The following is a 17,094-nucleotide window of genomic DNA, read 5'->3' on the forward strand; positions in this document are numbered from 1 at the left end:
ATGTTCCCTGTACATTTGCATACAAAAATTCGAAATTATCCATTTCTGTCATCAAAATCCCGGATGTCCCTCTCACCACCCACTGCACACGCTCCACCACCAAACCAAAATTTACTTATCATTATAATTGTATTAAAGTTACAACATCCTTTATATCAATCCCAATTAAAAATGTGTAAAATTTATGAAAGTTATAAAAAAAAGATTTCTTCTATAAAAATCTCTTAAACCTACAAATATTTTCAACGCTTCCTAACTTTAGCCTCTGTCTCCAACCAACCCTCACAAAAATCCCAATTTTAGACACAATCTTGCTAAAAAACAAATTTTAGAATCAAAACATAATCAGCCAAAACCACTCACTCCTATCCAAGCAACTGAAAACCTGGGAATCGATCCTCTCCTGTGACGTAAACGCCATAAAAATGAAAATTTGGCAAGACGTTTTGGAGAAACTGATGTACCAACTACTCGGGACCTTAAAAACCACGAAGTACCAGCAAGGATTGTTTAAAAACGCCATTAATTTAGAACAAAGCATTATACAAGCCCAGAGGGTATGTATACACATCACTCACATAACATATTAATAAAAAATACTTTATTTTAGTTTCTCATTTCCCCACCACTGATTGACATGTTCATCAGGACCCCATCGATTTTAATGCGGCACGAACAAGAAAACTTTGAAGAAGTTTTCGCACAATCCATCACCATCTTGGAATCCCTCCTGAAGCATCGGAACGCCATCGTAATGGACCGATTGCCCGCTTTTTTGCAACAATACAGGGTCCTTCTCAAGTCTCTGACTATAAAAAGTAACTCGGATCATCCCGGGAGCTTAGATTTTAATAAAGCCACCGATTGTGCACATCATTTGGAGAAACTCACCAAAAATTTGGTCGGTTGCAAAAAGGATATGGGCAGGATAGCGGTTTTCTTGATAGCCGACATATTGGAGAGATACGAGCAAATTAATTTGTATCCGAACGTTAAGGTAAATTTAAAAAAAAAATCCTGCCTGCTATATACTGCCGCAATATTTTTTTTACTTAAGTTAAAAAATGCTGTTTTTTTTTAGCTTCATTTGAATAATTGTGTGTACAGCTTAATGTCCCTCTGTGACCATCATGCGGTCTCTTACTTGATGCGGGTGCTATCGGACGCGTCGACTGAAATGTTTAAAATTATGTATAGCCATTACAAGAAGTTTTACATGTTCAGCGGGAGAGTTTAGACGCAAGAAAATATATTTTGTTTTTTTTTTGGAGGTTTTTCTTTTTTGCTACCTGTTCCTAGGAAAGAATGTATACTAATCCAATTAGAGTAATATGATTAGAATTATGGGGGTATTTTATTATCGACTAAATTAATCAAGAAAAATGTAATTTAAAAGATGATTTAATTGATTCAGTGTTATATTATTAATCCTACATTTAACAAATATCTAATTTGATTAATTACAACGCATTTTTTCCAATATCTTCTTTACATCTTTTTTATAAAAAAAGTATTTGCCAATTTTTCATTGTTTAGTAATCAAATTGCGGTACTTGTCTTTCCTTTTCCGGTAAATCCGGATGTTGCATCGCAATCATAAAAATAATGCAACAATATTTTTAAAGGATTCATATTTGAAACTATTAGACGTGATGAAAAATAATAATCTTGAAATTACAAATTTAAGATTTAAAAAATTATATTTTCAGAATTTGGCTTAAGAAAATAAATGAAAGAAGAAAGAAAGAAAATAAATGCCATGATTATTTGACCTTAATTCATTTAAGACGACCAAAAGTTAATATCTTAATCCACAACAATGACAGCAACTTAATATCTCTATATCTATCTCTCTATTATCTATCTATCTAGGAATTTCTATACAGATTTAATTATGTCAGCATCCGTATATTTTTCTGCTTCTTTACAGGAAAATGGTTATTACTACAATTTTTTCATTAACTTTTTTAATATTTTGTTTGTTGTTTTACTCGTTTGATACAAATTTGCTTAAAATTGTAGATACCTAATGATTAAAAAAAAGTATATGGATTCACTTTCTAAGGAAAGTTACTGTATTTTTTACAAAATCAGATATTCTCGCGGGAGAATTTTCGATTGAAACTTAGGATAGGGGAGACCGGAAACAATTGAAACAGGGGACGGTTGAAACAGTCGCCATTTTTTTTTAGACCCGAAGGTAAAAACTCGTGTACGCAGCCTCACAACGTTTGACTAATTCCACATTTCTGCTCGACAGTGTGAAACAACACCTATAAACTGTTATTAACCCCTATAAACTGTTTATCTATGGTGTGAAACTAGCAGTTGAGCAAAGTGGGTGTGTTCGGCTCTCTTATTTTATGTCAACAAAGTAATTTTTACGTTTCATCTAAAAAGTGTGGAAATAAGAAATTTAAGTGTAAGTACACCACTTTTTTGTTTTTAATCATTTTTTTTATGTTTTTGCTTAGGTTTAGCAGCCTAAACTTGTTAATTTTCATTAAAGAGTTTAAAGAAAAATTATATTTTTTCCAAAAAAAAACCTGAAGGGGACAATTGAAACAAGATGTAAATAATTTTACGGGGACGGTTGAAACATAATATATAGAAGGCTTTTGGTATTATTTTTGCGTAAACTGATTAACTGACTGTAACAAACTCTCTGAGGGCTATTATTTTGTTATAGAATGCCACGTGAAAGTCTCAGGAAAACAAATAGAGGTACCAAATCCAACTTGGTTTACGAAAATGCGTATAGGGAGGTTATTGAAAATGGAGCATCCGTAAGGTCTGCGGCAGATTTGTTTGAACTGAATCATGTTACATTAGGCAGATTTATTACGAAAAAGAAAGAATCTATTGAACAAGGGTCCACTGAAACTATAACAATGGGATATAGGTGCGTACGACGAGTATTTAACGTTGAGCAGGAAAAATCCATTGTTAAATACATAATAAAGGCATCTCAAATATTTTACGGTCTATCGCCAAAAGAAATACGTAGACTGGCCTACCAAATAGCCGTAAAATATTAATTGAATATGCCAAATACATGGACTAAAAACTCATTGGCAGGAGAAGATTGGTTTTCCGGGTTTATAAAACGTAATCTGGGCTACAAGCCTTTCAAGAGCGACCAGTTTTAACCCAACAAATGTACTTTTATTTGACAATCTTGTCATGGTAATAGACAGATATAAATTCCAAGAGAAGGACATTTATAATATAGACGAAACCGGTTTTACGACTGTACAAAAACCTGCTAAAATCGTAGCAGAAAAGTGTACAGTGGCAATAGCGGTAAATGCAATTGGAACTAGCATCCCACCAATCTTTATCTTTCCAAGATCAAGATATCAGGATCATTTCGTTCGTCACGGTCCACCTGGGTGCATTGGAGAAAGAAATGCTAGTGGATGGATGCAAGAAGATGAATATTCTTGCTATACTTAAGACACTTTCAAAAACATACCAACAGTTCAATTGAAAATAAAGTTTTGCTTTTAATAGATAACCATCAATCTCATGTAAGCATACCATGCTTGGACTTTTGCAAAGAAAACGGCATTGTTGTCCTCTCATTTCCCCCACACTGTTCACATAAACTACAACCTTTGGATTGATCGATTTATGGCCTATTTAAAAAAAGCTGTAAATTCAACTTGCGATTCTTGGATGAGAAACAGCCCAGGCAAAACGATGACAATTTATGACATCCCCAGCATCGTTAAACAGAGCCTCTATGGTTTTAACACAATCTAATATTGTTGCTGGATTTCAGTGCACTGGTATATGGCCGTTTAATCGAGATATTTTTACGGCTTTAGATTTTGCTCCATCATATGTAACTGACAGACCTGCTCCCGAAAATTTGCAGTTAAATATCCCCCAAAAAGTCCAGGCAGTAGGTTCAAGAGAGAATAAAGATTTAAGCAGCACTGATTCTTTTCCAAAATTAGTAAATTCTAACTCTCCAAGAGCGTCAACGAGCGGAACTGTTTCGTTAGAGCCACCAAGCACCCCGCCTCCAGTTGCATCTACAAGTGTCCAGTCAGCGTCTAACCTCTCTTTGGATGTGTTCTCACCTGAGCTAATAAGGCCGTTACCAAAAGCTCTTTCTCGGAAAACTACAGGGAAACGCAAAAGTACAAAATCCACCATTTATACGGACACACCAGAAAAAGATGCTATTCAACAAGAATATAAAGCAAAAAAAAAAGAAGAAAGTGAAAAAAAAATTGGTGATCCAAAAAATACATGCAATCTATTGATTGCCACCAATGGTCACATGTAGAATGCACTCGTCAAGAAGATTTGTATATCTGTCATAACTGCATGTCAGAATAAATATTCTACTTTGCTAATTTATCTTTATTTCAGCATTAGGATAATAATTATTATGTTGTTTAAAACTTTTGAATAAAAAATTTGGTTTTATTTAACTGTAAAAATTATATGTATCAATGTTTTTTTCTTCGTATTTCTAAATTGAATGTTATTTCAGTATTAAAATAAATATTTTGTTTATTCTTAATGGTGTTTCAACTGTCCCTGGTATGTGTTTAAACTGTCCTCGTCTCCGGGACAATTGAAACAATATACAAGGCTATATGTTTCCTTCAATATCTTACAGGCATTATATAATAAGTAAAATAACCTGATTTAAAATATACAAGGAATTAATAAATGTCCTTGTAAAAATTTTTTTAGCTGTTAATATGATTTTCTCTAAAATTGTTTCAATAATTGTCCCCGGTCCCCCCTACTTTTTTAATATTAAGACCAAAAAAGGTAAAAAAAATTTACAGTTTATTTGGGATAAAAAATGTTAAAATTTCACCACATTTTGACAAGAAAATTTGTTTGTAAAAGATAAAAATAAAGAACTTGACTATTTCAATTTTTTCAACATGCATTTTAAGGTTATGTAAGAAAGGGCTAAATACAAAAGTTGTAGGTTCTCTTACTACCTACAACTTTGCCATTAGAACTTTTGTCTAATATATGTCATCCAATTTAACCAATCAATCAATCAAATATGCTTTATTGTCAAAAAATTTAAAAATTTTGTAGAAAAAGCTATACGTAAAAAGCAAAACACAGAAATATATAAATCAAAATACAAGTACTAAATAAATATATACAAAACTGGGTACAAAAGACATAAATGTACCTGGTCAAATTTCCTATACTTAATGTAAAAAATAAGAAAATAGAAAAGTAAATAAAAATAGTAACAAGAAAGTAAAAATAAAAAAGTAACAAAAACAGTCAAAAACATTAATACAATGTTTAAAAAGTCAAAAAAAATTTTATAGAAATTTAGCAATACAAAATACTGCTATTCTACATCATAAAAAATTTAATAATTAGCCAGTGCGTGCATGATACTCAAAAATTAATATTAAAAATTAAAAAAAAATCATCTACTGCATATAAAGCTCTCTCCAGTAAATATGATTTCAAAGCATTGCGAAATCGAGGAAAAGATGTCAATGATTTAATTTCCGAAGACAGATGATTATGCATTTTTTTAGCACCGTAAAGAATAGGGCTTTTTATTAATTCTGAGCTTGGGATTGGCACATAAAGATCATGCTCTGCGTTTCGAAGTGGATAACTGTGAGATGGTCTATTAGGAATTTCTGATATATGCTTGCGAGCCAAGCAAATAGATTAAAGAATGAATAAAGATGGAAGAGTTGATATTTTAAATTTTTTAAACATTTCTTGGCAGTGAGCTCGACTATCAAGTCCTAGTAAATAGCGAACCGCTCTCTTTTGTAGTTTAAAAATGCGCTCAAACTGAGTCGCACAGCATGTGCCGCAGAATGGAAGGGCGTAACGAAGATGGGACTCAAAAAGGGCATAATACGCTGTTCTTGATGACGAAAGATTTAATTCCCTGGAAACTGATCCTATGGCAAAATAAGCTGAACTTAATTTTTTAGGATAAAACATCAATATGTAATTCCCACTTCAAAGAGCTGTCAACAATAATAAGTCCCAAAAATTTCACAGATTCAACAACGTCCAGGCTGGTGTTGCTAAGTACAAAGGGTTGGATAGTACCTTTATAAGATAAGACTTTAGTTTTTGAGATGTTTAAGCAGAGAAGATTCGAATCGCACCACGATTTAATGTTGATAAGGTCTTTAGCAATAGTTGCATGAAGTGCCGCAACATCCGGATTGCTCCATGTATGCAATTGGGCCCAGAACTGAACCTGGAGGTCCCCCACATTCTATTGGCCTGCTACAAGACATGGTCGTATCAACCTTTACAAGCTGACTTCTGTAGCTAAGATAGGACTTAAACAATTTGAGAGGCGTTCCTCTGAACCCCAGAGTGCGGTAATTTGTTGCTCAAGATAGTATGGTTTACACAATCAAAAGCCTTGGAGAATTCACAGAAAATAGTTTCTGTTGAATGATGATTGTTTATACTGGAGTAAACACTGTTAAAAAGGGAGAACATAGCATCATTAGTGCATTTATTACTCAAGAAGCCAAATTGATGGGGAGTTGGTATTTTATATTTAAACAGGAATGATAATAGCCTTTTTTTAACCAATCTTTCTATGATCTTCGATAATGTTGGAAGGAGAGCGATTGGACGATAATTTGAAGCTAGCTCTTTATCTCCACCTTTATGCAAGGGAATAATTATTGCAGTCTTAAGGCAGTTAGGAAAGATCCCATTTTGAAATGATTTGTTAATTAGGTTTCTTAGATGGTTTAAGGTGTTATCAGGCAGATTTGAGAACATTTTTAGAGTAAGAGATGATAATTTGTTTCTGTTTTTCATTTATTGTACTTTGCAGCTCTGTTATTAGTACAGGGGTAAAAAAGACACTCTGTAAGTTTTCATTAGAGAGATATGAAAGTGGATCATGAGAAGGTGTTATAGTAGTCATTAGGTTTTCAGCCACGTTTACAAAGTAATCGTTGAGATTCTCAGGTGAAAAGGGGATAGTGCTAGTTGAACAAGGCTTATTTCTTAATTCGTTAACAATAGACCATGTTTCTTCAGCAACGTTACCAGAATTAGCCAGCCTGTTATTATAATAAATATCTTTTGCGGCTTTTATTGCTTTTCGATATAATTTCCTGTATAGCCTTACATAAATATGAAAAAATATGCTGTCCGAAAATTTTTTTAGGTATAATAAAGAGCGCATGTTCCTTGCAGACACACGTAAGCCTTTAGTGGATCAGGGTTTATGATGCTTAATTTTGATGGGTCTATAAGGAAAGGAATTATTCGCAATACTTGACAAGGTCTTTACAAATCTAGAAAACTTCATCGATATCATCAGAGATAAGACCTCAGTCAGCTGTTTGGCATCGATTCTTGAACTTGAACCAAAAATATGGCCTAATTTACGAAAATTATTTTTGCTTAAAGTGTCAATAGTAAATCTGGCCAAAATAGCTTCATGGTCAGAAAAACCTGAATTGAGAACAGTACAATCAACGAAGTTCAGAGTAAAAGATGACACGATATAATCAATGGTGCTGGAACTATTTTTAGTTATTCTGGTTGGTGAATTTACATGCATTAAAAAACCCATTGAATCGAAAATAGACTGAAGAGATTCTTGAGCAACGCACACACTGGAGTAGTCAATATTAAGGTCGCCAAACAAAATTAATTTACTTTTTAGAGGCATGGATTCTAGCAAGCTTAGAAGTTTTAGACAGAAAGTCTGTACATCAGCGTCAGGTGTTCTATAAACACAATATACAGGTCATATGGTGAAAGATGGAAAATTTAAAAACTTTTTCAGATAATAAGTTATCAGACTTAGTCACTGGTGAAAAATCGGTGATTGTAGACATTATCATAGTACCTTCATGGAATAAATTACTTCTGTTAAATCTTGCTATTGTAGTGTAATTTTTAATAAAGACAGGTTCCAGAACCAATGTTCAGTTATAGAAACAATTTCTGGAAAATTTAGCTCTTCCAATAAAAGAAGTAGATCATTAGTTTTGTGTCTTAAGGACTGAATATTAAGCAGAAATACACTAAGCTTGCTATTGTCTGATTTATCAGAGGATCAGGCCTCTTTTCGGGAATTTTTTCTTTAATTTTTGGTATATTTTTTTTTTCTAATAGTTTTCATGCCACTATTTTTTTTTTCACTTAGTCTACAGTATAAAGCCTAAAATCTAATGGATAAAAAATTATTAATAACGATTTCAACATTATCAATTCAAATAATTTGTAAATATTTGCGTATACATATTAGATTTTTATATGGCGTGATAATGACTCATAAGAGTCGTATTTTGATTAGGTGAAATGTGACGAAACAGCAATAATAACGACCACGCTTTTGCAATATACGAATATACGAATAAGACGGCCTTCATTAACATTATCAGGCATTTCAAAGAATAGTACAGTCAATCGTTATTTATATGAAGATGCGTATTTACTATAATAAAATAATAAACAGGGTGTGTGTGACAACGTACGTACAAAAAAATTAAATCTTTCAACTTCAATAAAAAGCATGGGAATGGTTTTTTGGGTCAAAAGTTAAGTAATTATAATTGTCAGTTGAATAGCTTTTTGAAAGTTGGTTAAAAGTTCTTTTAAGTCAAGGTTATTCGATGTTTTGGAAACAATAAGAAACCGCAATTCAGACGAGGATGGGCAGTGGTCAAATTTGTACTGGTTTAAATAAAGGTCTACAACTGTCAGTTCGATTTTTATTACTCAAAATATCGATCCTATTGTAGTTTTTTGCATTTTAAAGACTATTGGCAGTCTGTGCACTTTCCCCAAAAGACAAGGCAATAGGATAACCTTGAATGAAAGAGAATCATACATGCAGTCTGGATAACTTCAAAAGGAGCTATTTTGGAGACCTGGCATAACAGATAGAGGACAGAAACGAGTGTTTTTATTAACTTGATTAATATGTCGATATTTTTTTAAGGAAAAAAAAACATATGCTCAGTTTTTTCCTATGATGGTACATAATTTTCTGCAAACCATGTTTGGAGGTTATCAGTTGTTAAAGCCGCGGCTACTTGAAGTTCTGGAAGATCTTTACCATAGCTGTGAAGGGTGGTATCATCAGTATACTGGATGGATTTGAACCTTGACATGGAAGCCGGAAGTTTATTCACATACAAATAAATCAATATCACGTGTTTCTCAACTTTTTCGGACAAGAAAAGGTTACTGGTTAATAACGTAAATATTATTAGGCGCCCACATATATCTAATTAAACAATTCAAGTGAATCATAAATAGGAATACATTTTTGAATATGAGTCAACTTTTTAATAATCTATATTTTTGGCTCGCAGTATTCATTAGAACGTAATTATTGATTAAAAGCAATTAGGGTGCAACTGTTAAAATATATTGTTGTTTTATTTATTATAACACCGGTAATTTTTGTATTTTTATTGCCTCATTATGTGATAAATTGGTAATTTAAGAACTGCTACAAGGTTATACGTAATGAAAATGCGTTGGAATATTACTACTATGTGGTTTACAGTATGTATACTTATATATATATCTTATAGCTTCTGGAAGTTATAAATGTTTTATATTTCATAAACAATATTAAAATATGTACATAGGAATTGATGTGAGCCTGCGACTAAATTGTTGGTTGAATAATGAATGAGCGTGATAATACCTTTTCTCTCGTAGGGAACGTTCCCATATTACGTTATTAATTATTATAATCATTCTAGACTATTTTTGACCCTCTCCCTTGTCATCTTCACCAATTTTATTATTTTTGATAGTCTCTAATCAAGGTTTTTCAAAGGGACTTTCAACCCATTCAATAATATCACTAATGATATAAATGTGTTGGACATGGTACTCAGATTCACATTGACTCGTTTGTTTCTAATTATCTGTATTAACATCCTCTTTATCCTTAACGGCTCTTTTTCTGCTCGACTTCATTGTAGTTTTTATATGAAGCTTTGAATTCATGGATTTTTTCAAAGCATGATAAGGACCACAGTTCTTATAACACTATTTATACACCTGACTTTTTATGAATATACATGAAAGATCATATGAAACCGGTTCGAAATTGGTCATTATTGAAAAATACATATTTTAAAATATTGTTTATTTAAATATGTAATAAAGAGATTTTTAAAATGAAAAATATCGACGTCAACAATTCCTTAATCCTCCCTCCGTCCACAGTCGTGATGACGTAATATGGAAACATCTTCTTATTAAATACTAATAAAAACTTCTAATAAAGCGTAATAAAAACTTGGTCTTTCCAATCAGTTTTCATTATGAAATTTAATTTCAGAGTCAAGAGTCCTGGACGATCTTAATGAAATGTTTTTCTCGTCTGTAGACAGTTTAATTATGTAATGAAAATATTATTCTATTAAGATTCCAGCCGTAATGGAGACGTGAAAGTTGGTAGAAACTAAAAAACTTTTAACAATATTTTCGACGTAAAAACCCACTTGAGGCCAAAGAATCTATGACGATTATAATGAAATATTTTTTTCGCCAAAAAGTAAACTGTTCTAAGATTCCAAGACAAAATTTATTTTAATGTAAGCGTCCCAACACTAATATGAGGGCCAACTTGAAAAGTTGTAATACAGGGTGTCCCAAAATTAGTGGACGAAACGCGAACCCTGTATTCTTTGGTCAAAAATAACCTCACTTTTTCCTATAAACATATATCGGCAAACGCCCCCCAAGGGAGCTACGCCACTTTTAAAGGGGGCACCTGAAGATGGTTTTTTCCACTTATTTTCGAAACGGGTAAATATAAAAATTTTAAATTTTGGTATTCTCCCAATTTTGATATGCTGAATTTAGTTGTCATTTCATAATTTTCATTATTTAGTCAGGTGCGTATCATTTAGGGGATGAGCCTAAAAAAATACCTAAAAAAAATTGTGTGCAAAGTTTTTGTTTTTTTTTTCTTTAAATTTTAAAAATTTGAAGCTTTTTACGTAAAAAAGTACCTTTTGGTCAATAACTCTACGAGTTACCATTTTCGAGAAAAACGCATTTAAAAATAACGCTGCATATAGTATTATTTTCACTACCAATTTTTATGAAAACTTAGTAGCAGGCTTTGGATAAAATTGACACACTGCATAATAACATTAACATTTGTTGTAATTGATTAGTTGTCATTTTGCATTCAAATTGTTAATATCTTTTTAACTATGGAAGACTTTTCGACCCGTGAAAAAGTAGATATTCATTTTATGTATGGGTTTTGCAATGGAAACGCACATGCCGCTGCACGAGAGTATCGGCGGAGGTTTCCTGCAAGAAGGCATCTACATTGGAAAGTTTTTGTTAGAATTCATAGAAATTTACTTGAATATGGATCCTTCGAACGTGCTCGAGGGCAAGGAAGACCAATTGCAAATGATGGTTATGGGGAAGTACTGAATTTAATTGAAGAAAACCCTCAAATATCATTGAGAACCTTAGAAGAGATTACCAATATCCCAAAGTCAAACGTAAGTAAAATTACTACTATTACCTAATTTTTTATCCAAGAAATCAAATTTAAAGTACTTATAACTGAAAATTGAGATTGGTATAAATAGTGTTGTTATTAATTATTATCGTCGGATCGCATTAAATTCATTTCAGAATACTCTAATTACTATTATTATTATTATTTACTTTATTTACTTGGATAAGTCTTATCACAAACATCAAATACCCCAAAACAAATCCTTTTGACGACTAACTGGAATGTTTAGTGGCTTACTAAGGTTTAGGCTTATTTCCTATGCAATTTAAAATATTTTAAAAAAATTTCAGATTGGAAGAATGACTAAGATGTTAGGATACCATCCTTTCCATTATAAAAGGGTTCAGGAGTTAGAAGAAGAAGATTTTCCAGCTCGAGTAGACTTTTGTCATTGGATTTTAAATCACCCAAATCTTCGTCAAAAAATGTTGTGGTCAGATGAGGCAACTTTTTCTAGGAGTAAGGGCTTTAACAGCCGTAATACTCATTTTTGGAGCATCGAGAATCCGAGAGTAGTTCGACGAACTAACTTTCAGCATAGATTTTCCTTTAACGTATGGGCGGGTTTGATAGGAGATAAATTGATAGGCCCAATTATTTTGCCACACAGGTTAACTGGTCGTCATTATTTAAATTTTCTTCAAAACAATCTCAGAGATTTACTGGACGATGTTCCCATACAAACTCGGCTGGAAATGATTTTTCAGCACGATGGGGCACCAGCTCGCTACAGCCGACAGGTAAGAAACTGGCTGGACAATAATTTTACAGGCAGATGCATAGGCCAAGGTGGTCCAATAAACTGGCCTGCACGATCGCCCGACCTTAATCCTCTGGATTATTAGCTTTGGGGTAATATGTGCAATATTATTTATGCCACCGAAATTGATACTCCAGAAGAGCTTCAGAGGCGAATTCTCGCAGATGCAGGCCAAATAAGAGAAAACCGATTTGAAATTCTTAGATCGACCTAAAATATTCAAAAAAGATCCAGGTTATGCATTTAGGAAAACGGAAACTTGTTTGAACATTTGCCTCAAAAAAATTAGTATTTTTATCTGTTTGCAATTTTATTTGTCAATCTACTTTTAAAGCGTACTATTAAGTTTTAATAAAAATTGTTATTAATAATACTATGCAGCGTTATTTTTAAATGCGTTTTTCTCGAAAATGGTAATTCCTAGCGTTATTGACCAAGAGGTACTTTTTTACGTAAAAAGCTTTAAATTTTTAAAATTTTAAGAAAAAAAAACAAAAACTTTGCAAACAATTTTTTTTTAAGTATTTTTTTAGGCTCACCCCCTAAATGATAAGCACCTGACTAAATAATGAAAATTATGAAATGACAACTAAATTCAGCATATCAAAATTGGGAGAATACCAAAATTTAAAATTTTTATATTTCCCCATCTTCAGGTGCCCCTTTAAAAGGGGCGTAGCTCCCTTGGGGGGCGTTTGCCGATATATGTTTATAGGAAAAAGTGAGGTTATTTTTGACCAAAGAATACAGGGTTCGCGTTTCGTCCACTAATTTTGGGACACCCTGTATATAGACTTTTTTACAGATTTTAAAGAAGCCTATTAAACCAAAACTGTTATGACAATGTATTATTTATTCTGCTTGTCTCTTCTTTTTCTTTTTATTTTGTAGTTTAGCAGTTAAATTAAAATAACTTTATTTACATTGATGTCTATTATTCTACTCCATTTCTTATTGTATAGCATAACAAAGGGTCGATAACCATAAAGCGACAATAAGCCATTGACGTTACATTTTTTGGAGGAGACCAGAATAGTTTCACTCGTCGAGTTTATTTATAATAATAATGCAAAGTTAGGCAAGTCTCAAGTATTATCAATAAGTAATTATTACAATATTAATAAGAAGAGCCCTTTTTACATTAAAAGTTTTGACAAATGCGGTCACAAAGCATTCCAGTCTAGGTATAAGCACAGAATAAACGATCTCTCGAGATCGTTTATTCTGTGGTATAAGGTAGAATCTTCAATATAAAAACTTCGTATAATAAGGTAGTTATATTGTGGTAGAATTCGGTCATTGTTATGCACAATGCCAGCTATCATTCCAGAATAGTGGAAAAAATGCCCTCATTCAGTTCGAGAAAGAAGAAATAAAAAATTGGCTGATTGAGAAAAAGAAAACTACATTTTGATAATTATGCCGTTGCATGCAGAGCTTCCAGCAATAGTGAGAGATAAGGCAATATTTAAACATGTTGATAAAATGGCCAAAGAACATATTATAATTGTTCTTCTTTTGCTACCTCCTCATTGCGAATTAAATCCCAGAGAATTAATTTGGGCTCAAGTAAAAAGCTTTATTGCTAGACACACTAGGACCAAATAAATTTGGAGCAATGCTGTAAACCATGTTATTAAAGAAGAGCAAAAGATGTGGGACCTTGATAATATTGTTGAAGAAGTTTTAGTAATTACAGTGAAGATGGCTGATTTAAATGAAAATTATATTATTGTGTACACATATATTTTTGTAGTAGTGTATAATATACAAACAACTGCTAGGCATCTAGTATTTATAGATCAAATTAGATTCGTTAACATCTCCTTGGGTTTAGAGTGTCAAGCAGCTTCTACTGCTTTAAACTTCATTGTTAAATTTCTCGGGATGTTTACTACGAATTTTGATGTCAACTAAATCCCATAAGTTCTCTATGGGGTTAAGGTCAGGACTTTAGGCTGGCCACTTAAGAGCAATAATGATTTTTTTAAATGTCGCGATAATTGTCGTGTTGAAACCGCCATTTTTCTTCTGCATATGCCAGCGCATTATTACTTAATATTTCTAGATATTTATACTGATTTTGTTAATAAGGTACATTTCAATACCAGAGAAGTAACCTCAAACTTGTACAACTTCACCTCCATGTTTAATAGTTTCTGAAGAAAACTTCAATTTATTTTTAGGACACCGAATCCATAAAATACCATCTGAACAAAATAAATTAAATTTATTTTCATTGGAAAAAAAGACTATATGTTTTTGACCAGTTCAAATGGTCGTATGCAAATTGAAGCGCCAGACTTCAAGCGTTTGATTCTTCTTCGAAATGCAGTTTTTTGGATAGTTTCTTGCCGGCAAGTCACTGTCTTTTAAGCATCTTCGAATTGTATGTACACTAACATATACTTCGTCTAATTGAGATTTTATGTCCACTGCTATCTTCAATGGATTTCCAAGAGTTAAGTCTTTAATCTTCTGGTCAACTCTAGGAGTCGTTTTCCTAGGCCTACCGGTTTTAGGAAGACTTTCTAATTTCCTACCTTATTGAAAAAGTAACACACCTTAAATATTCGGAGCTTTTAGATGAAAACTAATTGGAGGACACATAATGCATGTATAATTAATAAAATTGTTCCAATGTTAGGCACTATATAGAGTTTGAGATTATTTAACAAAAGCAATATGTATATTTACAATTTCTTTTTCTTGTCCTAATTCAGATATCTCTTCCATATGGTCAGATAGACTTTAATAAAATGCAGATAGCATTTACGAGTTTTCCAAAACATCATTGCTTACAATTAAATTCTATGAAATCAGCATTTATGCTGTTTGGGGGCAAGGGTAGCCGTAAGAGTTTTTTACAGTATTATAGGGACCTAATTCATAGCAATAACGAGCCTATAAAACACGTCGAGCACTGCAAGAGCTTGGGTTTGATTCTGGATAGACGTTTGATCCTGCGATTCACGCAGCACGTAAATTCATGTATTCAAAAAGGATTTTTAAACCTTAAAAATATTTATACACATCGTTACGTTTTAAATAGAAAAACAAAAATTCTACTGTGTGATTCGCTGGTCCTATCACAGCTTAATCATTGCGATGCAGTGTATGGCCCATGCTTGAGAACTGCTGAAGAGAGTAGAATTCAGAAACTCCAAAATGCGTGCCTTAGATTAATAGGTATTTATATACTAATTTATTAATAGATTAATAGACTAAAGGCATAAGAAAGCGCAACCCCATAAAACACAAGCTTAAGGAAACCAGGTGGTTGACTATGCACAACAGAAAGATTTTTCACGCATCTTCAATGTTTTTTTAAAATAATTAATTTAAGATCTCCACCTTACTTATATGTAATAAAATTTCGCACAGATGTTCACAATATTAATACCCGGTATAGAGGAAGGCTAACACCTCCGCTTCACTCAACTGAAACTTATAAAAAATCATTTTCTTATCAAATTTCAAAAATTATAAATAGCTGCCAAACTAATACCGAAAACATTTTTAGCTTATATTCTTTAAAAAAATACATTTTTAAGAAATTACTGCAGGAACAATAAAGCATAATTTAGTGGTTGTTTCGTTTCTTTTTTTTTTCTTTTTTTTATTTTTGTACTTTCTTTGCTCTATTCCAATGATGATAACAAAAACAATTAATGCAATAGACTATATATTATGATGTTGTACATACATATAACAGACTGTATCTTTTGCTTTGTGATGTGTTTTGTTTGTGGTGTTGAATTTGTTTCTTTTTCCTTGTGTAGGCATATATGCTGTCACATTTTCTTTTTTTGCTGGTTGATGTGTTCTTTATAATTTATAGCGTTTATATTATTCCTATTTTGAAACTTAGTATAGTATAGATAATTAGGTTAGATGGAAGAACAGGCATTTAGGTATCTGAATCTTTGTGCGCTGAATCTCGCCTTTAAACTATTAACCTTGTAATTATTGTATTTTTTTTTCTTAAATAAAAAGACCTTCATTATTATTATTATTATTATTATATTTTTAGATTATATATTTAAAATTGAATGGTGTACAAACACTGTGCAGCTGTATAAAAGGGGTTCGGTTTCTTAATGCTGGAAAAATTACTTGTACAGGAATACGTGAACAGTCTAAAAACCTGATATAAAATCATATAATAATTTCCTGAAAATATTTATGAACATTATACTAGGACTCAACATGACATCTACTGGGATAATAACATTAGAACTCATGTATGATTTCACCTTATCAAGCCGTAACAGCATATGTATAATAGTTTATTTACCAGAGAAGTTATTACGCATGGACTCACTTTTTTTTCTCTCAAGTCTTAAAGATAAAACATTGAAAGACTAGAATTAGTAAACCACAACTTTGATTGAGTTGAACATGTGCTCAGGGGCAAGGGACGTGTTTTGTCATATTCACCAATAATCACCGTCGTCATAAACGTAGAATAATAAAAACTCATTGAGAAATTTATAATAATTATAAAATATTTAATTTTTATATCAACATCTTTGAGATCATTCATCAGAGATGTTGCAAGCAAACAAACTGCCCATAGTCCTACGGCAATGATTTTCAGTGTTCTAAGGAATAGGTAGATAATATATTTTTGTTGCTCGTAATTTGTAAATCTATAAATGGTATTTACTTAAATTGTGAGGGTGAAGATGTAATTGCCTTCCTTTTTCTTTATCTATTATATTATAGTTTGATTAGGAATGTTATATATCCTTGATACCAGTGCATTTGCAATGTTTTATTGTTTTAACGATTTTTACTATTGCTTATTTAT

At 32.1% G+C, this 17,094-nt stretch overlaps 1 protein-coding gene across 1 annotated transcript in view; it reads left to right on the forward strand.

Annotated features, from left to right (window-relative positions):
- The window catches only part of LOC126737851 (uncharacterized), a 33,415-nt gene extending 32,149 nt beyond the window's left edge, over positions 1–1,266 (forward strand). Inside the window, exons 11-13 of the mRNA XM_050442922.1 lie at positions 333–557; positions 611–997; positions 1,082–1,266. Of these exons, the coding sequence (XP_050298879.1) occupies positions 333–557; positions 611–997; positions 1,082–1,237 (768 nt within the window). The 3' untranslated portion in view covers positions 1,238–1,266. The remainder of the gene's footprint in view (positions 1–332; positions 558–610; positions 998–1,081) is intronic.
- The last annotated feature ends 15,828 nt before the right edge of the window (positions 1,267–17,094 follow it).

The sequence above is a fragment of the Anthonomus grandis genome, chromosome 1, assembly GCF_022605725.1.
Source record: "Anthonomus grandis grandis chromosome 1, icAntGran1.3, whole genome shotgun sequence".
NCBI lineage: Eukaryota > Metazoa > Arthropoda > Insecta > Coleoptera > Curculionidae > Anthonomus > Anthonomus grandis.